A 26,400-nucleotide genomic window follows, 5' to 3' on the forward strand; every position below is an offset into this window, starting at 1 on the left:
AGCAATATACTGCGCTAACATTAGCCTATACTGCACCACAGAAAATAACAGTTTTAAACATTTGTAACAACCGACTTCTTCCAGACAGAATAGTTCCTGTAGATTCAGACTTACTCATCACCAATCCTTTGTTATGTCTGGTGGGTTTCATAACCACGTCTGTATGACAATTCAATAATGATGAGACAGGAGACAGGAATCAGTTCAACCATTTATCTGGAACGCGATCATCTCAACACATACAAACCCCCATGATGCTCTTCTGCACAACCCCAATATACAACCCCAAGCAGACAAGAACACTGAGACGTGTGAGGAGGTCAGGGGTGAAACACTAGATCAGGACATGATAGAAATGGCAGGGCTGGAAATAGACACAGAGACACATTCTGATCATGGTGCATACCTGACCTGAGACACCCAAACAGAAGATGCCATAGCAAAGTCCTGACCTGAGACACCCAAACAGAAGATGCCATAGCAAAGTCCTGACCTGAGACACCCAAACAGAAGATGCCATAGCAAAGTCCTGGCCAGTAAGTTATATGGGATTTCCTTTCATCAAAATCCAGAACACTGACATGAGGCATCTGTCAATATAAAGTTACTTTAGAGCTTTAGTGAAAGGATGGAATGACTTAGTGTTACTACCATTTAGTGAAATCAAATCAAATCAAATGTATTTATATAGCCTTTCGTACATCAGCTGACATCTCAAAGTGCTGTACAGAAACCCAGCCTAAAACCCCAAACAGCAAGCAATGCAGGTGTAGAAGCACGGTGGCTAGGAAAAACTCCCTAGAAAGGCCAAAACCTAGGAAGAAACCTAGAGAGGAACCAGGCTATGTGGGGTGGCCAGTCCTCTTCTGGCTGTGCCTGAAAGGGTGGAATGACTTATTGTTACTATCATTTAGAGAAAGGATGACTTAGTGCTACTAACATTTAGAGAAAGGATGACTTAGTGCTACTAACATTTAGAGAAAGGATGACTTAGTGCTACTAACATTTAGAGAAAGGATGACTTAGTGCTACTAACATTTAGAGAAAGGATGACTTAGTGCTACTAACATTTAGAGAAAGGATGACTTAGTGCTACTAACATCATATCAGTAAAGAGAGTCACACACAGCGAATAAATTATAAGCTATAAAAAAATAACGTGCTGACTAACGGCGAATAAACTATAGACTTTAAAAATAAAGAGAGTCGCACACTCCATATTTAACCTCCCAGCCATTTATTGGGTAAATCACCAACGTTTCGGCAAGGTACAGTGTTAAATGACTGCGAGTTTATATATGGAGTGTGCGACTCTTTATTTTAAAAGTTTATAGTTTATTTGCCGTTAGTCAGCACCTCCACACAAAATCATTTTTTAAATATTCTATTAACATCATATCAAACATAAAACATTTAGAACTGCTCTTTTTTATTATACTGAACTAAGATATAAACGCAACAATTTCTAAGATTTTACTGAGTTACCGTTCATATGAGGAAACCAGTCAATTGAAATAAATTCAATAGGCTCTAATCTATGGATTTCACATGATTGGGAATATTAAATTATCTAGCAACAGATCTGTTGGACATTCCTGCAGTCAGCATGCCAATTGCACGCTCCCTCAAAACTTGAAACACCTCTTGCATTGTGTTATGTGACAAAACTGCACATTTTGGAGTGGCCTTTTATTGTCCCCAGCACAAGGTGCACCTTTGTAATGATCATGCAGTTTAATCAGCTTCTTGAAATGTCACACCTTTCAGGTGGATGGATTATCTTGGCAAAGGAGAAATGCTCACTAACAGGGATGTAAAACTTCTAAGCTTTCTGTGTGTATGGAACGTATTTAAACGTCATATTCTGATCAAACATAAAACACATGATTAGAGTGAAACATCATGTTGTGTTTGACACAGGGACCACCTGACACAGGGACACTGAAGAGTCATCACAAACACTAAACCCTGGATAGAGGGGCTCAGTGAATGTGGTGTGGAATGTGTAACGGTGGGTCAGTGTGTCAGAGGAGACTCTGTAGAAGGACAGAGTGCCGGCTGGCCAGTCCAGATACACTCCTACTCTGTGGGATCTGGAGGAGGGGACGTATTTGGTAGTGAGATTATTATTGTGCCTAGCTGTGTAATTATTGTCAGAGCAGAACAGACTCCAGGACTTGTCATTCTGTCCAATCCCACAGTCATTAACCCTTCCTCTCCTGCTGATTCCTTTATATGTCACTCCTATATCAGCCCATCTCCCACTCCTCTCTACCTCCCAGTAACAGCGCCCAGTCAGACCCTCTCTACACAACACCTGTTCATCATCCTCAAATCTCTCTGGGTGATCAGGATACGGCTGCTCCTCTCTCGTACATGTCACCTTTCTGTTCTCCTCAGACAGAGAGAGGTGTCTGTTTACTGTGTTTGGGTCCAGTGTGAGATCACAGGCATCTGATGGATGTAACCAGACACAATATTAGAAATCATCATCATTCACATTAGAATGTTTACTCACTTTTCACTAATTAATTTCATGTAGATCATTCTAGGTATCAAAAGGAGAAGTTAAGGTAATTTGAGACTTGTAGAAAGAGGAGGGAGGGAAGCGCTACTAAGGTACACAACAGTACATTTAGGTAGATGGAAGGTGCTCTTTGGTAAAAGGGGTAAATTGGACATCAAAAAGAAAGGAGGACCAAGGCACTCTTCATATAATTGATTAAAATGTAACTTGAGACTTGTTGAATGATAATATGTTATCCTGTATGGTAATGTAAAACACACTTATTCCATTAATTACACACAAACACCTGTATGCATCATGAACACACACAAACATTTCTAATGTAACACGAACACGACACACACATTGTCAAAGCAACACTTTCTAAACTTTGGTGTCCCTGATTTATGCTTCTGTAGAACTAAACTTATTTTTAATGTGACCAAGTAAGTAATGATGGTAGTCTTTGATTTTGACTTAACTTGAATTAAGACTTATTCTTAGTCATATTCTTCACAGCAGTCAACACTCACATTTTCTAAGCCCAGGTTTCATTCTGTTCTCACCACCATGTTCCACACTGTAGCGGTAAGCAGAAGAACAGACAGTCCTTGAGTGATACACATGAACTCACACACACACATATAACTTAGTCCAACCTGTCTGAGGGGTTGGATGCATTCAGTTGAACAACTGACTCGGTATCCCCCTTTCCCTTTTCTCAATAGGTGGTAAGAATGTTTGTCTTAACTAGCTTGATAACGCCTGATAACGCAAACATGTCTGATATGAACATTGACATAAACCCTGTCCATACTTGAGTTTCTTCAGTCTGCAGTGTGGATCCTCCAGTCCAGCAGAGAGCAGTCTGACTCCTGAGTCTCCTGGGTGATTGTAGCTCAGGTCCAGTTCTCTCAGGTGTGAGGGGTTTGACTTCAGAGCTGAGACCAGAGAAGCACAGCCTTCCTCTGTGACTAGACATCCTGACAGCCTGCAAAGAGTCAAATAATTAAAAAAAACAAAATTCTGTTCTTTTCTTTAGATATATCAGTGTCCTGAAACCTGCCATATCTATTCATAAATGAATGTATCATTATTATAAATGACAAATTATCAAAGTATTGCTTGAAGAGAGAAAAATAGAAATAACAAACTATTTGAGTAGACTGACCAGACCAGTTTAAAAAGCGGTATCAGTCAAAAGACAGACTGTGAGGTATCAGATTTAGATTGTATTGAGTATACAGCCCACACCATATCTCAATGGTCATCCCCAAAGCCAATTCTTCCTTTGGCTGCCTTTCCTTCCAGTTCTCTGCTGCCAATGACTGGAACGAACTGCAAAAATCTCTGAAGCTGGATACTCATATCTCCCTCACTAGCTTTAAGCTGTCAGAGCAGCTCACAGAGCCCCTGTACATAGCCCATCTGTAAACAGCCCATCTATCTACCTACCTCATCCCCATACTGTATTTATTTATTTATTTTGCTCCTTTGCACCCCAGTATCTCTACTTGCACATTCATCTTCTGCACATCTACCATTCCAGTGTTTAATTGCTATATTGTAATGACTACGCCACCATGGCCTATTTATTGCCTTACCTCCCTTATCCTACCTCATTTGCACACACTGTATATATACTTTTTCTACTGTATTATTGACTGTATGTTTGTTTATTCCATGTGTAACTCTGTGTTGTTGTATGTGTCAGACTGCTTTGCTTTATCTTGGCCAGGTCGCAGTTGTAAATGAGAACTTGTTCTCAACTGGCCTCTCTGGTTAATAAATAAAGGTGAAATAAATCAAATAAAAAATAAAATATATTTTGACAGTGAAGCAGCATTTTTAATTTGGCTCTATAATCCAGCATTTTGGATTTCAGATCAATTGTTTAATATGAGGTGACAGTATATAATGTCATTGTTTATTTGAGGTTATTTTCCTACATATCTGTTTCACCGTTTAGAAAAATAAAAGCACTTTATGTATCCCGTCCCCCCATTTGAAGAAGTCATAAATATTCTGACAAATTCACTCAAAGTGTAATAAAGTCATTAAATGTTTACTATCTGGTCCCATATTCGTTCAACGCGACGACTACATCAAGCTTCTTTGACTGTGTTTTGGGTGTGTGTCCAGTGTGTGTTTGTGTGTCCAGTGTGTGTTTGTGTGTGTGTGTGTGTGTGTGTGTGTGTGTGTGTGTGTGTGTGTGTGTGTGTGTGTGTGTGTGTGTGTGTGTGTGTGTGTGTGTGTGTGTGTGTGTGTGTGTGTGTGTGTGTGTGTCCAGTGTGTGTATATGTGTGTGTGTGTCAAGTGTGTGTGTGTGTGTGTGTCCAGTGTGTGTATGTGTAACTTCACTGTCCAAACACACATGGTATGGACTACAGTATGTGTGCCTGGTAAACACATGTGGATCTGGTGAACAGTTATCACTTGTTGACCAACTACAGGAATACTGACCTCAGAGTCTCCAGTTTACAGTGGGGATTCCCCAGTCCAGCAGAGAGCAGCTTCACTCCTGAATCCTTCAGGTCATTGTTACTCAGATCCAGCTCTCTCATGTGCGAGGGATTTGACTCCAGAGCTGAGACCAGAGAAGCACAGCCTTCCTTTGTGACTAGACAGCCTGACAGCCTGACAAAGAGATCATCATGATTTCACAAACACAGTTAATTTAACACCAGTATTGTAGAAGGACAATGGCAGATGCATTTGGTTTATTCTCTCAAACAACATATAGATTCATCTTCCATCTCCTATAATTATATGGTCATTTTGTTATACTAATGTGAACATCAATGCATTGATTTAATATGTTTATCAATATAATATTATATATTATATAAATATTATAATACATATTTTTGTCTAAATTGAAAATGTCTTTCTTCCTGATGATTAGTACTTAAATGTCATGTTTGTACTCACAGAGCAACTCTGGAGGCTTTGACCACTGGCAGCAGCCTCAGAAGACCTTCCTCTGATCTGGAGTATTTCTTCAGGTCAAACACATCCAGCTCTTTTTCTGAAGTCAGCAACACAAAGACCAGAGCTGACCACTGTGAAGGTGAGAGTCTGGCTTCTGAGAGACTTCCTGATCTCAGGTATCTTTGAATTTCCTCCACTAGAGAATGTTCATTCAGTTCATTCAGACATTGGAACAGATTGATGCTCCTCTCTGGAGAGGGATTCTCCCTGATCTTCTCCTTGATGTACTTGACTGTTTCTTCATGGCTCTGTGAGCTGCTTCTTGTCTTTGTCAGTAGACCTCGTAAGTGCTTCTGATTGGACTCCAGTGAGAGGCCCAGAAGGAAGCGGAGGAAAAGGTCCAGGTTTCCCGTCTCACTTTGTAAGGCTTTATCCACAACACTCTTGTAGAAAGTAACTTCACGCCTGTCTCTGAACAGAGCAAAAAAGTAGCTGAACATTGATTGCGGTTTGGCCATTAGATTCTCGTTGTTGTCGATGAATGAGAGGAACACATATACAGCAGCCAGAAACTCCTGAATGCTCAGATGCACGAAGCAGTACACCTTGTCCTGGTACAGCCCACATTCCTCTTTAAAGAGCTGTGTGCACAATCCTGAGTACACTGAGGCTTCATTGACATCGATGCCAGCCTCTTTCAGGTCTTCTTCATAGAAAATCAGATTGCCCTTCACAAGCTGTTGAAAAGCCAGTTTTCCCAGTGACAGAATGCTCTCTTGATTCCAGAGTGTACCAGTCTCTTCTTTCCCAAGATACTTTTCATTCTTCCATTTGGTATGAAACACCACAAAGTGTGTGTACATCTCAGTCAGAGTCTTGGGCATCTCTTCTCTCTTATGTTTCAGCATGTGTTCAAGGACTATTGCAGAAATCCAACAGAAGACTGGAATGTGGCACATGATGTGGAGGCTCCTTGATGTCTTTATGTGTGAGATGATTCTGCTGGCCAGGTCCTCATCATCACTGAATCTCTTTCTGAAGTACTCCTCCTTCTGTGGGTCATTGAACCCTCGTACCTCTGTATCCTGGTCAATACATTCTGAAGGTATCTTATTGGCTGCTGCAGGTCGGGTTGTTATCCAGAGGAGAGCAGAGGGAAGCAGATTTCCCTTGATGAGATTTGTCAGCAGAACATCCACTGAGGTTGACTCTGTGACGTCACAACAGATCTTGTTCTTCTGGAAGTCTAGGGGCAGTTGGCACTCATCCAGACCATCAAAGATGAACAGAACTTTGTACTTGTCGTAGTTGGAGATTCTTGATTCTTTGTTTTCCATTGAGAAGTGATTGAGAAGTTCAATCAAAGTGTGTTTGTCCTCTTTCATCAAATTCAGCTCCCGAAAAGGGAATGAAAACACAAATTGGACATCCTGATTTGCTTTTCCTTCAGCCCAGTCCAGAATGAACTTCTGCACAGAGACTGTTTTTCCAATGCCAGCGACTCCCTTTGTCAGCACAGTTCTGATAAGTTTGTCTTGTCCAGTTAAGGGTTTGAAGATGTCGTTACATTTGATTGCAGTCTCTGGTCTTGCTTGTTTCCTGGTTGTTGTCTCAATCTGTCTCAGCTCATGTTCATTATTGACCTCTCCTGTTCCACCCTCTGTGATGTAGAGCTCTGTGTAGATCTTATTGAGAAGTGTTGGGTTTCCTTGTTTAGCGATCCCCTCAAATACACATTGAAACTTCTTCTTTAGATTAGATTTGAGTTCACGTTGGCAAATCTCAGCAAGATCATCTGAATCTAGAAATAACACAAAGGATATTAATATTACATCTGTTTTAATGCCTACAGTATTTTAGGACTGTGTTCTAAAGTTGTACATTACAATATTTTATTCTCTTTACTGTGTAATTAAATGTGTAAATGTTTTCATAATGCATTACACAGTGGTGTGACTGATTTATATCATTATTGGTATTAGTGATGGTATTGTTCATGTTATCTCTCTCTCGGTCTCTATCTGTCTCTCTTCTTCTCTCTGTCTAAATGATTCAACACAACGCATCCTTGCTGCTACTTGATGAGGTCACTAGGGGTTGTGTTAAGGCTGCTATTTCATCATTGAGTTACACAGCTACTTTAGCTACAGCTTTTAAATGTTTGTACTTTTCTCCAGTGTGTCAGCAAGCTCCTTCTGGTTCATTTTCCTCAGGAAGTGCAGTGTGATCTTCAGAGCCCCCTCTCTGGCACTTCTCTCCTGCTTCTCATCTTCAGCATCCACCACTTCCTGCTTCTGACTCTCAAAGCCTTCTGGGAGTTCTGGACTAAGAATCCTCTTAAACATCTTCAGCTCATTCTTCACAAATGTCATAATATTCTCTTCAAGCAACTGAAATAAATAAAGTAAATAAGTTAAGCAAGAGAAGAAACACTTTCTCATCAACACATTAATGAATGATTGACAGATCAACTTGACTTGATGTAAACCAAAATAAATGTACATAACAGGACCACATACACTGAATATGGAGGTCAGGTCTATATGTTGACCCTGGGAAGATTGACCACTGAGAATCTCTGACTCTGATCTCTCCTGTTGGTAACTGTGGACAAAACATGAGATTACATCTCCTCATCCAGGGAGGTCACACACACACACACACACACACACACACACACACACACACACACACTGTTCATTGTTTTAGGACTATGGAAATGGGGGGGAAAGGATTAGCATATGGATTATGAAAACAGCAAAAGTAAATGGGAAATGGGAGAGAAATGACAGTGTTGTTTAACTCACTGTCCATGACCCATGAGTTCTTCTTACCTTTGTTCAGTAGAAAAGTCTCCCTCTCTAAACATTATAGGAGGATCCATAGACTCATCACTCTTCATGGACACACAGCTGGGTACAGGGGAGGCTGGTCTCTCCTGCTTGATTAGACTTCAACACAACAGAGACAAACATTACATCTCTCATCTACTCTGAGTTCAGATGGGAAAACATAAGAAGAGTTTAATTCCAAATGTTGGTAAATTAGCTTTTATTGTTCAAATAAATTCTGAAAGAGATTGGTGTGTTTTGTCACTATCTAATCATGGCATAGGGTTGTTCAATGACAGACATGTATTTGTTTAAAATCTATCAATTCATGGTTTCATTTGAGACAAATATATATATTGTTAAATGCTAAACATTTTCCTCAATCTCAGAGAAGTAAGTAGTACTGCTTGGTTTTACACAGTCAAATGTAACAAATACAGTGGGGCAAAAAAAGATTTTGTCAGCCACCAATTGTGCAAGTTCTCCCACTTAAAAAGATGAGAGAGGCCTGTAATTTTCATCATAGGTACACTTCAACTATGACAGACAAAATGAGGGAAAAAAATCCAGAAAATCACATTGTATTAGTTTTAATGAATTTATTTGCAAATTATGGTGGAAAATAAGTATTTGGTCACCTATAAACAAGCAACATTTCGGGCTCTCACAGATCTGTAACTTCTTCTTTAAGAGGCTCCTCTGTCCTCCACTCATTACCTGTATTAATGGCACCTGTTTGAACTTGTTATCAGTTTAAAAGACACCTGTCCACAACCTCAAACAGTCACACTCCAAACTCCACTATGGCCAAGACCAAAGAGCTGTCAAAGGACACCAGAAACAAAATTGTAGACCTGCACCAGGCTGGGAAGACTTAATCTGCAATAGGTAAGCAGCTTGGTTTGAAGAAATCAACTGTGGGAGCAATTATTAGGAAAGGACAAAGAATGCTGAGTTGCAGCCAAAGAACACCATACCTACTGTGAAGCATGGGGGTGGAAACATCATGCTTTGGGGCTGTTTTTCTGCAAAGGGACCAGGACAACTGATCCGTGTAAAGGAAAGAATGAATGGGGCCATGTATCGTGAGATTTTGAGTGAAAACCTCCTTCCATCAGCAAGGGCATTGAAGATGAAACGTGGCTGGGTCTTTCAGCATGACAATGATCCCAAACACACCGCCCGGGCAACGAATGAGTGGCTTTGTAAGAAGCATTTCAAGGTCCTGGAGTGGCCTAGCCAGTCTCCAGATCTCAACCCCATAGAGAATCTTTGGAGGGAGTTGAAAGTCCGTGTTGCCCAGCAACAGCCCCAAATCATCACTGCTCTAGAGGAGAACTGCGTGGAGGAATGGGCCAAAATACCAGCAACAGTGTGTGAAAACCTTGTGAAGACTTACAGAAAACGTTTGACCTCTGTCATTGCCAACAAAGGGTATATAACAAAGTATTGAGATAAACTTTTGTTATTGACCAAATACTTATTTTCCACCATAATTTGCAAATAAATTCATTAAAAATCCTACAATGTGATTTTCTGGATTTTTTTTTCTCATTTTGTCTGTCATAGTTGAAGTGTACCTATGATGAACAGGCCACTCTCATCTTTTTAAGTGGGAGAACTTGCACAATTGGTGGCTGACTAAATACTTTTTTGCCCCACTGTAACTACATTTTTTATAAAGAGCTGTACAAATGATAGATCTGTGACATCAATATTTATATGCAAAACTTAACAAATAATTATATACAGTAATCTGTATGTAAAATATTTACTTTTGAATTTAGCAGATGTTTTCATCCAGGGCCCGATTTCACAACGGCATCTCAAGGCTAAATTCATCATTAAAACCTTCATAGGAGCATTGTGAAATCTCTGAGTGGTTTCCCAAAACCATCAAAAACGCCCAAAATCTAACACCTGCCTCAGACCAAGCATAGAACAGCTAAGGTCATTGGTAGATGCTTTTTCACCCTCCCGCATCATTTTATACACAGAAGAGCTCTGTTAAAAATAGAATCACCAGTGGTTAAGGGCGCTGTACTGCAGCGCCAGCTGTGCCACCAGAGACTCTGGGTTCGCGCCCAGGCTCTGTCGTAACCGGCCGCGACCGGGAGGTCCGTGGGGCGACGCACAATTGGCCTAGCGTCGTCCGGGTTAGGGAAGGGTTGGCCGGTAGGGATATCCTTGTCTCATTACGCACCAGCGACTCCTGTGGCAGGCCGGGCGCAGCGCACGCTAACCAAGGTTGCCAGGTGCACGGTGTTTCCTCCGACACATTGGTGCGACTGGCTTCCGGGTTGGATGCGCGCTGTGTTAAGAAGCAGTGCGGCTGGTTGGGTTGTGTATTGGAGGTCGCATGACTTTCAACCTTTGTCTCTCCCGAGCCCGTACGGGAGTTGTAGCGATGAGACAAGATAGCAGCTACTAAACAATTGGACACCACGAAATTGGGGAGAAAACGGGGTAATAAATAAAAAATAATAAAATAAAATAGAATCACATGGTTACTCCGTCTCTCTGTGACTGCTGATAATTTCAGTACATAGTTGACTACAAATACAAAGTTGCAAGTGTCTTTGAAATGTATAGAAACAAGCGATGTATAAAATGATGCTTCAAATGAAAGCCCAGATGACTGCATTAAAATATTAACAGTAGGCTATAGACCTATTTCAATCATATTGAAATACATTTCATGGTCAATCAATTGAGCTAAATGTTGCTTCTTGTAGACTACGGTCTGTAATTTGCCTCAGTATATTTCAGTGATGTGTCGAATCTGTGACTTAGTACATTTTTATTGGGTAGGCATTAGAATAAGCCGCCTCAATATTTTCAGGCGTAGGTGATAATATCTCTCTAGGAGCTGATCCATCATCAGTATTGTGAAATAAATATAATGTTAAGGAAAGATGTGAATGGAGAAAGAGCAAGAGCAGCGCTCCCTTTCTATCAATCCTCTAAATAACAACATGCTCCAACAACGCTCTTAGTGACCGTTCTCTCTGCGTGATGCATGGGAAACATATGTTACATCTTCAGCCGTTGTGGGAAAGATATGGGATCAATATCATGCTAAATGTATTGTGAACTCACAGCATGCATTTTGTATTTGTGTATCATTATCTGTACAAATAAGTACCAATCCACACATGTAAATCACCAATCCACAAATGTAAATCACCAATCCACAAATGTAAATCACCAATCCACAAATGTAAATCCCTTTCCTCAAATGTAAATTACTATCGACAAATGCAGTTCACTATCCACAAATGCAGTTCACTATCCACAAATGCAGTTCACTATCCACAAATGCAGTTCACTATCCACAAATGCAGTTCACTATCCAATAACAATCACCTTTAAATTTGTATTTGTAAATCGATATATTGCATTTGAATGTGTCACGTTCTGACCTTAGTTCCTTTTTTTTTTTTTTTTTTAACTCTGTTTATTAAGTTTTGAACATACACACACACAGACAAGACAAAGCAATATAAATAATATACTCAACTAGAAAAAAAAATACAAATAAAAATACAAATAAAAAAATAGCTATAAAGATACCATACTTTAGACAAGTTAAACACACCAGGCAGAAGGCTACAGAGGTTAAAGGGCAATCTATAGTACAGGGACAGGGCAAACATCTCACCATTGTTCCTGTAAACAGTCAAGGGATAAGGGTGGAGAAATGCAACCACTCACAGAGAGTCATGGCCACAGACCGACCATCCACTGGACAAAAAAAAAGTTTACAATGCTTTAAAATAAAAAATGATTATTCATGTAGGCGTGAACAAAATGTAAAAATAACTGGGAAAAACAAGCTCACACTTCAGTCTCTGCCTGGGCAAGATGAACAAGGCATCTGCGGACCACAATCAATAAGCACATGGACCTTAATACCCCCCAGCAAAAACACAGAGAGAAGCTCCTCCAACCCTTAAGTCACAGACTTATTTTAGTATTAATTGGGATGCCATCAGAGGATGGACTGTTTAAAGTAAGACCGGAATGGAGCCCAAGCCTCATCAAACAGTTTGGGGTTCCCACGTGAATTTAATTGAATTTTTTCTAGTTTCAGAGAGCACAACACATCCCTCACCCAATATTTATAAGATGGGGGAGCTGCCATCTTCCAGTTCTGTAGTATTAGCCGTCTAGCTAAAAGAGTTAAGTATAAGCAACAGTGTCCGACTGGATTCTTGATAGGGGGGTACCCATGGTCAATACTCCAAAAAGGGCTGTAAGGGGAGACGGATCTATAACAGTGTCATATATATCAGAGAAACATTTAAATATTAATTCCCAGAAACCTGACAGTTTATGACAGCCCCAAAACATATGCAACAGTGTGGCTGGTTCCACCTTACATCTGACACAGGTAGGATCAAAATCAGAGAATATTCTTCCAAGTTTGGCCCCCGACCAGTGGATACGGTGAACCACCTTGAATTTAATGAGGCTGTGTCTAGTGCTAAAAGAGGACGAGTGCACCCTGTGCAGCACAGATTCCCAGGCGTCTTTCCCAAGTTCCTCCCCCAAATCCTTTTCCCATCGAGTCTTTAAAGGCACCAAAGAAGGGTTCTGTAAGTCATGAATGATTGCATATACATCTGAAATTGCGCCCCTAGGAAGCTTGTTCAGCTCCAAGATGCTCTCTATAGCTGTATTCGCAGGCCTATTGGGAAATCCAGGTGTGTTAGCCCTGACAAAGTTTCTAGTCTGGAGATAGCGGAAAAAGTGGGATTGGGGGAGATTTAACTTTTCCTGCAGCTGAGAAAAAGAGGCAAATGTACCATCAAAGAATAATTGGGCTAGCGAGGAAAGGCCTAGTGAGTGCCAAATGCCAAAAGCCCCATCATTCAAAGATGGAGGAAATAAAATGTTCTGATTGATTGGGCCTGATAGAGAAAAGCCTCGGAGGCTAAAGGCTAAACGGAACTGATTCCAAATTTGAAGAGACTGCTTTACAATTGGGTTGGCACACCTTTTGCCTAGGGACACTGGGAGAGACGAGCACAGCACAGAGGAAAGTGCTGCAGGTTTACACGATTCAGACTCCATCTGGACCCAGAGTGGTCTAGGGCCAGTAGGATCAGTCTGCAGCCAGTACAGAACGGCTCTAAAATTTGCAGCCCAGTAGTATGTCTGAAAATTTGGTAGAGCTAAAGCCCCCAATGACCTAGGCTTCTGTAAATGTTTTCTACCAATCCGTGGTACCTTGCCATCCCAAATAAAATGCATGAATGTTTGATCCAGTGAAATAAAAAAAGATTTTGGAATAAAAATGGGTAAACATTGAAATAAATATAGAAATTTGGGCAACACATTCATTTTAATGACATTAATCCTTCCGATAAGAGAAAGGGGTAGCGAATTCCAAAAAGTAAAAGATTGTTTCAATCTGTCTGCTAGAGCAACAAAGTTTTCCTGAAACAAATTAGAATATTTCCTTGTCACTTTTACTCCCAAGTAAGTGAATTGATACCTTAGTTCCTTTTTGATGTCTCTATTTTTGTTTGGTCAGGGCGTGAGTTGGGGTGGGCATTCTATGTATTTCTTTCTATGTTTTGTTCTGTGTGTCCTATTTCTATGTGTTCGGCCTGGTATGGTTCCCAATCAGAGGCGGCTGTTTATCGTTGTCTCTGATTGAGAACCATACTTAGGTAGCCTGTGTTCCCACCTGGGTTTGTGGGTAGTTGCTTTCTGTTTTTGTGTGTCTGCACCAGACAGAACTGTTTCGGTTGTTGTTTTGTTTTTTATTCATTTAGGCCAGCAGCATACCACCCTGCATACCACTATCGGCTTGCTTCTGAAGTTAAGCAGGGTTGGTCCTGGTCAGTCCCTTGATGGGAGACCAGATGCGGCTGGAAGTGGTGTTGGAGGGCCAGTAGGAGGCACTCTTTCCTCTGGTCTTAAAAACATCCCAATCCCCCAGGGCAGTGATTGGGTACATTGCCCTGTGTAGGGTGCTGTCTTTCAGATGGGACGTTAAACGGGTGTCCTGACTCTCTGAGCTCATTATAGATCCCATGGCACTTATTGTAAGAGTAGGGGTGTTAACCCCGGTGTCCTGGCTAAATTCCCAATTTGACCTTTGAACCGTCACCTAATAATCTCCAGTTTACAATTGGCTCATTCATCCCCCTCCTCTCCCCTGTAACTATTCCCCAGGTTGTTGCTGCCAATGAGAACGTGTTCTCAGTCAACTTACCTGGTAAAATAACAGATACATAAATAAAATACAATTCAGTGTTCAGTTCAAAATAAAAAGACGAATACGTACCACGCTGAACCTTGGTCCTCACCTTCTTCAACCCACGACGGCTGTTACAGAATTTTTTAATAACTGCAGATATGCAGGTAATTTCTAAGGGCCTTAAGTAAAATGATTGTCTTGAAGAGGAACGGGTGTACACCACAATAGTGTTGCAAATATAGAGTAATCTAGGGCTATGGTTTTGATTATTTACGTTGGACTTACTATGGTTACACACATGGTTAACATATTATGGTTACCATAGTTTTTGCTACCTTGAAAGGCAGGCATCAAAATTGCATCAAAATCTATTAACACAAATCGCTTTCTATTTCTATTCGTGATAACCTTTAGATATTTCTTGTCATCAAATCCCTGCCAAAAGTCAGGTGACCTAAGCTCTTCCAAACATGGAGTTGCAGGTTTACCATCTGTCATATTTGCGCATAACTCTCCTATGTGCAAGTCTTTAAGGCAGTCAGTTTACTTAAGGCCTTTGGAAATGACCTGCATATCTGCAGTTATAAAAATAAATCTAATGCAATACATCGATTCACAAATACAAATAAAAAAGGTGTTTGTTTGTGGACAGTGAACTGCATTTGTGGATTGGTGATTTACATTTGTGGATTGGTGATTTACATTTGTGGATTGGTGATTTACATTTGTGGATTGGTACTTATTTGTACAGATCATGATACACAAATACAAAATGCTGTAAGTTCACAATACATTTAGCATGATATTGATCCCATAGAAAGACACATCTTAAAACAGCCTAAAATCCATCGCTATCTGGAAACTGGGTCAGAGTGACTTACAATACAAGTTAGCGTACTGTAGTGTATTCAAGCTTTAAAAAAGGCTTCTATCGTTTGTAATTTCCAATTTAAAAAAATTCCATCTTAATTTGCCCTAACACATTTTTGTAATGCATTATAAAACACATAATAGTTCACATGTCCTGTTGCTGCAGGATTATTTCCCTGCTGTGAGAAACTGGGTCAAATTAACATCTATCTGTAAGTGCATTCATCTTAAGATATCTAGGTGACACAACCACATATCACAGTCAAATAATCAGGATACCAACATTTCATTCCAGTTAAACAATGGGTATATAGCTTTTTACAACAACAAAAAACTACTTTCATACACATCTAAAAACTATTAATAAAACATTTTGAGAACAGTAATATTGAATGTACCCACGAGCAATAATGTCTGATGAAAAAACTAATGTGAAAGAATTGTGGATATAGGTTTTTGGAAATAAACATAATAAATTCTTAAAGAAAATTGTCATCTCACCTCTTAGCTTTGGTGTCATGTTCCCCAGAGAGACTCATTTTAGAGGCAGGGCTCCCCTCCTCTCTCTCCCCAGAGAGACTCATTTTAGAGCACTGACCCCTAAACAGAGATCCAGCATGTTGGTTGTGGTTAACACAATGACAACTAATTATTTAATGTCAATCGTTCTCATGTATTCATTATCTCTTATAAATAAAACATTAACTAATAGACACATCCAAACAGTTAGGGGACTTAATGCAATCACATGAACATGTAGTTGTGACGTCACTTCTCCTTGGTAACTGTCAATAATAATAAGCCACTGTTTGTCAAGGTAGTTATAGACAGTGTGGAAACACAAGGCCATGTCTCACACTTATTTTTATACAATTTTATAAATTTATTGTCTTTTAATTGGTTATTTTCTAAACGTATCTGAGAATGTAGACAGAAGGGCTAAAATGGGCATGATTGATCTGAGGGGGAAATCATTGATTCGAACAAAAGTTTTTTTTGCAACAAGTAAGAGATTTTATATTGAGTAAAGCAGGCTATGTTCAAATGTGTGACAGTGGTTTGTTAGTGATATTCAGATGAATGTCTTTACCTCGGCTATAGTCTACATATTCTAGATGACCAACCTAAACCTGTTCAGATCAGTTCACATAATATACTGGCCTACCAGTAAGTAGCAGGACAGAGCATGTACACTATACTGTATATACAAAAGATTGGCCCGTACTGAAGAGCTCAGTAACTTTCAACGTGGCACCGTCAGAGAACGTCACCTTTCCAAAAAGTCAATGTGTCAAATCTCTGCCCTGCTAGAGCTGCCCCGATCAACTCTAAGCACAGTTATTGTGTAGTGGTTACGTCTAGGAGCAACAACGGCTCAGTTGGTGGGCCACACAAGCTCACAGAACGGGACCGCAAAGTGCTAAAGCGCATGAGAATCGTCTGTCCTCGGTTGCAACACGCACTACCAAGTACCAAACTGCCTCCGGAAGCAATGTCAGGACAAGAGCTGTTTGTCGGGAGCTCCATGAAATGGTTTTCCATGACTGAGAAGCCGCACACCAGACTAAGATCACCATGCGCAATGCCAAGCATTGGCTGGAGTGGTGTAAAGCTTGTCGCCATTGGACTCTGGAGGAGTGGAAACGTGTTCTCTGGAGTGATGAATCACGTTTCACCATCTGGCAGTCCCTCGGACTAATCTGGGTTTCGCGGATGACAGGAGAACGCTTCCTGACCCAATGATTTGTGCCAACTGTAAAGCTTGGTGGAGGAGGAATAATGGTCTGGGGCTGTTTTCCATGTTTCGGGCTAGGCCCCTTAGTTCCAGTGAAGGGACATAGTAACGCAACAGCATACAATGATTCTGTACTTCGAACTTTGTGGCAACAGTTGGGGAAGACCCTTTTCTGTTTCAGCATGACAATGCCCCGTGCACAAAACGAGGTCCTGACAGAAATGGTTTGTCCAGATCAGTGTGGAAGAGCTTGACTGGCCTGCACAGAGCTCTGACCTCAACCCTAGTGGGATTCATTGGAACGCCGACTGCGAGCCAGGCCTAATCGCCCAATATTAGTGTCCGACCTCACTAACACTCTTGTGGCTGAATGGAAGCAAGTCCCCTCAGCAACACTTCAACGTGTAGTGGAAAGCCTTCCCAGAAGAGTGGAGGTTGTTATAGCAGTAATGTTCTAACACAGTGGAAAGCCTTCCCAGAAGAGTGGAGGTTGTTATAGCAGTAATGTTCTAACACAGTGGAAAGCCTTCCCAGAAGAGTGGAGGTTGTTATAGCAGTAATGTTCTAACACAGTGGAAAGCCTTCCCAGAAGAGTGGAGGTTGTTAAAGCAGCAAAGGGGAACCAACTCCCTATTAATGCTCATGATTTTGGAATTAGATGTTAAAACAAGCATTATTTTGGTCATGTAGTGTATATAGCCTAATCTATAGCCTAGGCCAGATATTTTTCACAATATGTCCAATGCAGACCATCAGGTCGGTCGGCATGATAAGTGATCATAATGTAGCTCAAACCTACTTTGACTATTGAATGTCTGACGACGACCTAATTTTATAATAGTTAGTAGTCTACACACCACAATCAGCCCTTCAAATCAACAAATATATCCCTCTTCTAATGGTGCCAAGACATATGCGCCACAGTTTCAGACATTTTGTAACTGCGTAGGTAATATTTCTGATTGTCACTGGGCAAGTTCGTTTTCCATGGCCCGGTTACCCAGATGAGCAGAGTTTGCACATTGTAGACCATTCAATTGGTCCTTAAGTGAAATGTCCACTCACTCAAAGCACCGGGTCATGCCAAATGAACTGTCCCACTGGTGCAGGGCACAGAGTTCTAAACCCAGAGGCACAACATCACAAGACTTCAGGGAATGTTTCATGGCACGACACCTTTATATAACAACAGTAACCAGAGGGTGGCGCTAACAGTCAGTTGCATGCCACAGCAGTAACTCATGACATTGTACCGAATCTTGTTTTGTTTCAGGTTGGTAGTCCTCCTTCAAGACATCTCTCTTCCATTAATTTAGCTAAACATATACTTTACTGGAAACCAGGTTTAGTTGTAGTTTTTTTTTCCTCGAATGTGATTTACTGTAGTCCTTTAAAAATTGTAAACGGGCCTGCCCTACAAACCCAAAAGGTTTTAATTTGAGAATGTTAATTTGTATGCCTCAAATATTAAACTGTCTTAAAATATTTGATGATTAGTTGAGTCAGGTGTGTAAGTGCTGGGCAAGAACAAAAGGACTGAGAAACCCTGAGATAAACATAAAGCCCTATAATGTAAATGCTCCTCCACCATCTTTACCAGACGTTTGACTGATAACATGTAGGTCTACTGATTAGTTTCCACAAAACTGCTGTCTGTCAGCTACTCAGCTGTAGAAGTAGAAGTTCTACTAACTAGTAATATCTCATTCCAAGTATTCATTCTCTTACTCTGTCCTTTAGAATATATTATTGTTCAGAAATACTTACTTTATTATTACTTCTCTCCAGATAGTGTTTTCTGCTCTGTCATCTCAAAATGGATTCTGTACAAAGGAACAAATGTACTTTCTGTTTCAGCTCGGTGGACTCCCACCCTGATAATAAAGTATTTTATTAGTATCTTCCACTAGATGGCAGTAAACACCTGCGGTATCTAGACTTTACAACAGTATGTGTTCCGTGTCTTGGTCCTGGTGAATCCACTTCTCCATAAAGGCAGTGTACTAGAAATGGACTACAGTATCAGGTCCTCCTCTCCATGTAATCTGACTCATTATGATCTAGGATCAGGTCCTTCTCTCCATGTAATCTGATTCATTATGATCTAGGATCAGGTCCTCCTCTCCATGTAATCTGATTCATTATGATCTAGGATCAGGTCCCCCTGTCCATGTAATCTGATTCATTATGATCTAGGATCAGGTCCTCCTCTCCATGTAATCTGATTCATTATGATCTAGGATCAGGTCCCCCTGTCCATGTTATCTGATTCATTATGATCTAGGATCAGGTTCCCCTGTCCATGTAATCTGATTCATTATGATCTAGGATCAGGTTCCCCTGTCCATGTAATCTGACTCATTATGATCTAGGATCAGGTCCTCCTCTCCATGTAATCTGATTCATTATGATCTAGGATCAGGTCCCCCTGTCCATGTTATCTGATTCATTATGATCTAGGATCAGGTTCCCCTGTCCATGTAATCTGATCAATTTTGATCTAGGATCCGGTTCCCCTGTCCATGTAATCTGATTCATTTTGATCTAGGATCAGGTCCCCCTGTCCATGAAATCTGATCCATTATGATCTAAAAGGCTAAACTGATCCTCAGCACCCATGCTATTTTTTTATACTGTGATAGGTGACTCCTCAAGATGAGGCTCATGATTTCTAAGTTATATTCTTTAAGAATAAATTAATTGAATTACAGTTTTTTCCAACTGGTTACACACAAAATCTTTTCATGTCACACAATTTTTGAAACCTCTCACTCAAAGTGCAAAACTACACACCAAATATCCAAAACCATAAGCTATTTCTCAGCCTTTGACTCAGTTATCAATTGCATAAAACACTTTTTTCAAAACACTACACACAATTCTCTACCTAAAACACAAAAATCTAACAGGAAGTGACTTGCTTTCCTTTTCCAAACACAACCAATCAAAATGCTACAATTATTCACCAGGTCACACACACACTCCTCACATGTGCAAACACTAATAGCTTAACTGATCACTTACCAACCACTGCTTTACTGTAGTATAGGCCTATAAATAGGTCAAAGGTCAGATTACCTGTTTTGAACAATGGATGCCAACAATGAACAGAGAGCAAGAGGAGTAGGAGGGAGAGGAAGAGGAAGAAGAGGACGGGGGCAAAGAAGAGAAGGAAGGAGAGCCATCTCTGGTGAGATTAGGGCAACACTTGTTGATCATGTGATCAACCACAGTTTGACCATGAGAGAGGCTGGACTGAGAGTCCAGCCCAACTTGAGTCGATTTACAGTGGCGTCCATAATTCGACCCTTCAGAAATGAGAACAGGTATGCAACTATAGCCATCCATTTACTGCAATGCAATGAATGAATGAGGTTGGTTATCATGCTGTACTACATTTTTTTGTACATTGTTTACAGTTCCTATGCTGAACACATACTGTGTTTGAATTCTGTACAGAGTGGAAAGGCAAAGACATATTGGAGGACGAGAACGCTTGTTTACAGATGTACAAGAGACTGCAATTACAAATATGGTTTTGGCCAACAATGCAATTAGGATTCGGGAGATAAGAGAGCATATCTTGAATAATGACACCATATTTAACAACATCAATGCTGTAAGCCTGTCGACCATACAACGCATCCTCCAACAGCACCGAGTGACGATGAAACAACTTTACAAGGTGCCATTTGAGAGAAACTCTGACAGAGTCAAGAATATGCGGCATGACTTTGTAGAGGTATGTATGCAACACTACTTCCAGTACTTCAGACATATCAAATTTACTCATCTGTATATCCTTTTGTCTGTTACAGAGAGTATTGGAGCTGGATGCCCATGTAATTCGCCATGAATTTATTTATGTGGATGAGGTTGGCTTCAACCTCACCAAAACCAGGCGCCGCGGAAGAAATGTAACAGACAGAGGGCAATTACCAATGTCCCAGGACAGCGTGGGGGTAATATAACTGTGTGCTGCCATCACTCAAAACGGGATCCTCCATCACAATGCCACACTGGGTCCGTACAACACCGGCCATATGCTCACTTTCTGGATGCAATTTACACAATGCTTGTCCCTGATCCAGATCAGGAGCCTGCTAGATTTGTGGTTTTATGAGACAATGTTAGTTTTCACCGGGCTGTTCTGGTCCAAAACTGGTTTGCCACCCATCCACAATTTGTAGTTTTGTACCTACCCCCATATTCACCTTTTCTAAATCCCATAGAGGAATTCTTCTCAGCCTGGCGCTGGAAAGTGTATGATCGCCAACCCTATGCCCGCATGCCGCTTCTCCAGGCTATGGAGGACGCATGTGGGGACATAGAGGTTGCCTCTGTCCAAGGTTGGATACGCCATGCTAGGAGATACTTCCCTCCATGTGGGGACATAGAGGTTGCCTCTGTCCAAGGTTGTATACGCCATGCTAGGAGATACTTCCCTCCATGTGGGGACATAGAGGTTGCCTCTGTCCAAGGTTGGATACGCCATGCTAGGAGATACTTCCCTCCATGTGGGGACATAGAGGTTGTCTCTGTCCAAGGTTGGATACGCCACGCTAGGAGATACTTCCCTCCATGTGGGGACATAGAGGTTACCTCTGTCCAAGGTTGGATACGCCATGCTAGGAGATACTTCCCTCCATGTGGGGACATAGAGGTTGTCTCTGTCCAAGGTTGGATACGCCATGCTAGGAGATACTTCCCTCCATGTGGGGACATAGAGGTTGCCTCTGTCCAATGTTGGATACGCCACGCTAGGAGATACTTCCCTCCATGTGGGGACATAGAGGTTGTCTCTGTCCAAGGTTGGATACGCCATGCTAGGAGATACTTCCCTCCATGTGGGGACATAGAGGTTGCCTCTGTCCAAGGTTGGATACGCCATGCTAGGAGATACTTCCCTCCATGTTTGGCAAGAGAAAACGTATCTTGTGATGTGGACGAAGTATTGTGGCCAGACCCAGGCTGGAGAAGAGAGGAAGCGTAGCTTAGCACTGGTGACTGCCCCCCCCCCACCAATTCCTGGACTGCCCCCCGGGACCCCACACACACAATTGTGTTCTTTACTGTATTCTAAAGAATATACTTTTGGTTTACATATGTTACAGTTTTTTTTGATTGCTTACACACTAAAATTAAAAGTAGTACACTATTATCAAAACCTTACACTCAAGAAGCAAAACATCAGCCCATATTTGCACAACTATAAGCACATTGTCAACCTCACACTTGTTGCAAAACTATACACACAGTGATTTGCAAAACACTAAACACACTTAACATACATTACACACAAAAATCTATCATGAAGTCACGTCCTTGCAATACCAAAGCACTGACTGTCAAATTACCACACCGTCCAACCAATTGGTTCAACACAGTCATCAGGTGTGCAAACACTTGTTTGCTTAATTGTAGACACACCAATCAGGTGTATACACTAGCACTATAAAAAGCAGCAGGTGAGTTCATCGGTCTTCAAGCACAATGGAAAGAGTCAGAGAAAGAGTAAGACGAGGAGGAGGACGACGACGACGAGGAGAACGAGGAGGAGGAGGACGAGGAGGAAGAGGAAGAGGAAGACAAGAAGGTGCTCATAGAGGACCGAATCTGACAAATGAGATCCGCTCAACACTGGTTGACCACGTTTCCAACCACGGCCTGACGCTGAGGGAGCCAAATCTAAGCCGATATACAGGGGCAAGTGTGATGAGAACATTTCGACTGGAAAATAGGTATTGTAAAAATATCATCATATCAAAACCATCTGCACGGTTTCAGTAACTGCTTACAGTACTGTATTCTCTGCACTATCAGCACTTCTGTTACCTTTTCCTGTGAAATTACTGTACTATTGTATACTGTTTTTTATACATAGGATTGAGGGTCAGGGACGACAAGGGGGAAGGCCTCCTATGTTCACAGAACAGCAAGAGAAGGAGATAGTAAACATGGTTTTGGCCAACAATGCTATAACACTCAAGCAGCTCCAAGCTAACATTGTCAATAACCACGCCATTTTCCACGATATCCATCAGGTCTCAACATCAACACTGCCACGCATCCTAAAAAAAAACATATTCAAATGAAGCAAATTTATCGAGTGCCTTTCGAGCGCAATTCCGAAAGGGTGAAACGACTGCAGCATGATTATGCAGTGGTTTGTATTCACTTTAGCAGTGTGATCTTGCTAAAAGATCTCACAATCTTTTACTGTACTGTAATATGTATACTAGATCTACACTGAACTACACAATTTTGCCTGACACTGTTTTTCAGAGTTTTACGAATGGATGGAGAGGAGATCCAGCATGAGTTCATTTACGTAGATGAGGCTGGGTTCAACCTGACGAGTACACGAATGAGGGGAAGAAACATCATTGGCCACAGGGCTATAGTCAATGTCCCAGGGCAACGTGCAGCCATTACCCAGAATGGGGTCCTCCACCACCATGCCCATATGGCCCCTTACAACACAGCACTCATACTTACATTCTTGGACCAATTGCACAACATAACAGCAGCAAATCAAATCGATCATATGCAATACATTGTTGTCTGGGACAATATGTCTTTCCACCGCTCTGCTCTGGTTCAGAACTGGTTTCAGCAACATCCACATTTCACCTGTTCTATATCTTCCACCATACTCTCCATTCCTCAACCCTATAGAATATTTTTTTCTCGGCATGGCGGTGGAAGGTATATGATCTCCGTTCCAGGCTAAGGTAACCCTCATCCAAGCCATGGAGGAGGGCTGTGACCATATGGAGGTAGCAGCAATGCAAGGATGGATTCGTCATTCAAGACGTTTCTTTCCAAGGTGTCTTGCTAATGACAACATTGCCTGCGATGTTGATGAAATTCTCTGGCCAGATCCAGCTAGGCGAAAAGACAATGTCTAGTTATTTTTTTATTTATTTTTTTGAACTTACAATATGTAAAGTGACGTTTGGTTACAGTATTATGAATCTCCATGTCAACATTTTGGGCGTGTTGAGAAATAAATTAGTTTCTTCAGTCTGCAACATTGGTCTTGTGTAGTGTTTGGTGAATTTACATTATATTTGTACTTTGTTGATAGTAGCCTACTCTAATCATAGGGAAGTAGAAGTGCTAAAAGTGTTTTAGGTTTATCACAGCAGAGTGTAACTCGTGTCAACAGAGTATAGTAATGTGAAACGTGTGTGTTTCATATGGTAACAAAGTGTGGTTTTTAAAAAGAAGTGTATAGTTTTTACAAGAGTGTTTAATTTTGCAAAGGATCTGTGGTGTTTTGCTATTTGGGTGTGTGGTTGTGCTAATTGTGTGTAGTGTTTTGAAAACACGGGCCCTGTTTTGAAAATCGTGCTTAAGCAATCCAAAAAAACTGTAATGGTTTTGTTGTATGCTACTGTATACAGCAGTAATGTTTGGCCTAATAAATATTTTTTGTTTCTACATTGCATTGGTGTTTACAGTGTACTTGTTACCCCTCTCAGCAGATTACTTTCACTGTAGAACATTGTATTGAAATGTAGATATAAGCCTATGAAAGACCAAAGAGCTCTAGATTTAGAACAACAGTGTTTACAGGGTATATCCAAAAATGTACTATTATGAAAGCAGTGTTTGCCATTTGACGCAAATGCTTCATTCTGACATGTGTTTATGGCATTTTGAATGCAGTGTTACATTTTGAAGGAGATGTGAGGCATTTTGCATTTTGTGTGTGCAGTTTTGGGAATTGTGTGTAGAGTTTTGAAGAAAAGGAGACAGTTTTGAAAACGTGTGTAAGCAGTTGGAAAAAACTGTAATTGACCTGCTTTGCCATGAACAGATCTATGAGATCTTAACGTAAAGGTACTATATAAACCTTATGCTCATTTTAATGGGGTTGAACATCCATCCCATCAGATTGTGTAAAGGATTTTATGACTTCAGAAAAATACTGACTTGGAAGCATCTCCCTGACCTCATTCTGCTGAAACACACTCAAGTGAAGACCACATAGCTACAATTATATTATACAGTTAAATGCTTTTCTGTTTTTACCCACAGAGAGAATAAAGTAGACGGCACGGGTCAAAATTTTGATTTATGACCCTGTGTCCATGATGACGTATACATGTCCAAATATGGGCCTCCGGCCAGGACATCCTGTTCCTGTGGTCACGTGTTAGAGAGTGTGTTATTTTATATCTATATTGCATCATTTGAAGTTGTCATTCTGATTGATGTCTAGGGACCTGGTTGAACTGGGGGGTTCTGTGTTTGAACTTTTGAAAGAGTATGGCCCCACACCCCCAGTTTTATTGTGGTTGCTATCTATGAAGCAGGAATGTGTGTGTGTGTGTGTGTGTGTGTGTGTTAGAAACAAGGAATGTGTGTGTGTGTGTGTGTGTGTGTGTGTGTGTGTGTGTGTGTGTGTGTGTGTGTGTGTGTGTGTGTGTGTGTGTGTGTGTGTGTGTGTTAGAAACAAGGTCCCTTGGGATTGTGTCCATTTCAAGCTTTCAACAATAAACTTTCAGTAGAAAGTGTAATGGAGCATTTGCTGTGAACTTTGACCTAATGGGAGGGGAAATAGTCGGTGTCGCAACAGAATGCCATTTTGCTGTGGCGCATTTCTCAGTGAGTGCTACGGCTGTTCCAATCAGCCCCAGATGAAAACGAATGATTCGGTTGGAACGTTATTGGATATATATGATTATAACATCCTGAAGATTGATTCTGTACTTAGTTTGACCAGTTTTTTCGACCTGGAATATATATTTTGGAAGTTATCTTGGACCAGAAGTCAGTTTTTGGGCACGTGAGCTGAAAGTGATAGCAAATGCTGCTACTTGGACACTAGTATTGGACATTATGGAACAAAACAACGATTTATTGTGGAACTAGGACTCCTTGCACTACATTCTGATGAAAGATCATCAAAGGTAAGGGAATATTTATGTTTTAATTTTGTATTTCTGTTGACTCCAACATGGTGGAGAAATATTGTTACGTCTGAGCGCCGTCTCAGATTATTGCAATGTTAGGCTTTTTCCGTAACGTTTAAAAAAAATCTGACACAGCAGTTGCATTAAGAACCAGTGTATCTTTAATTATATGTAGAACATGTATCTTTAGTCAAAGTTTATGATGAGTATTTCTGTTATCTGGCGTAGCTTTCTATAATTCCTCCGGATATTTTAGAGGAATTTCTGAACATGGCGTCAATGTAAACCGAGATTTGTGGATATAAAATGCATATTATCGAACAAAACATAAATGTACTGTGTAATATGTCATATGACTGTCATCTGATGAAGATTTTCAAGAGGTTAGTAAT

At 40.8% G+C, this 26,400-nt stretch overlaps 1 protein-coding gene and 1 long non-coding RNA gene across 2 annotated transcripts; both read right to left on the reverse strand.

Annotated features, from left to right (window-relative positions):
* Positions 1 to 1,900: 1,900 nt before the first annotated feature.
* LOC139421636 (NLR family CARD domain-containing protein 3-like) lies at positions 1,901 to 7,998 on the reverse strand. The gene is made up of 7 exons (XM_071172704.1): positions 7,957 to 7,998; positions 7,605 to 7,827; positions 5,438 to 7,238; positions 4,970 to 5,143; positions 3,324 to 3,497; positions 3,040 to 3,086; positions 1,901 to 2,454 (listed from the first exon to the last, which is right to left on the reverse strand). The coding sequence occupies exons 2-7, from the start codon at positions 7,807 to 7,809 to the stop codon at positions 1,901 to 1,903; spliced, it is 2,955 nt and encodes a 984-aa protein (XP_071028805.1). The 5' UTR covers positions 7,810 to 7,827; positions 7,957 to 7,998.
* Positions 7,999 to 8,271: 273 nt separating this feature from the next.
* Positions 8,272 to 18,902, reverse strand: LOC139421638 (uncharacterized). Its single transcript, XR_011635662.1, has 3 exons — positions 18,852 to 18,902; positions 15,851 to 15,949; positions 8,272 to 8,388 (listed from the first exon to the last, which is right to left on the reverse strand). It is a non-coding gene; the product is annotated as an uncharacterized lncRNA (long non-coding RNA).
* Positions 18,903 to 26,400: the final 7,498 nt, after the last annotated feature.

The sequence above is a fragment of the Oncorhynchus clarkii genome, chromosome 12 (genome assembly GCF_045791955.1).
Source record: "Oncorhynchus clarkii lewisi isolate Uvic-CL-2024 chromosome 12, UVic_Ocla_1.0, whole genome shotgun sequence".
In the NCBI taxonomy this organism is placed as follows: Eukaryota; Metazoa; Chordata; class Actinopteri; order Salmoniformes; family Salmonidae; genus Oncorhynchus; species Oncorhynchus clarkii.

What these genes read in the sequence shown, in the direction of transcription:
- LOC139421636 (XM_071172704.1), bottom strand. Translation starts at nt 7,809, where the DNA reads ATGACATTTGTGAAGAATGAGCTGAAGATGTTTAAGAGGATTCTTAGT. An exon ending in AAAGCCTCCAGAGTTGCTCT is followed by an intron (nt 5,144 to 5,437) that starts GTGAGTACAAAC and finishes TCTCTTTGTCAG; the next exon opens with GCTGTCAGGCTGTCTAGTCA. An exon ending in TGCAGACTGAAGAAACTCAA is followed by an intron (nt 3,087 to 3,323) that starts GTATGGACAGGG and finishes TTACCGCTACAG; the next exon opens with TGTGGAACATGGTGGTGAGA.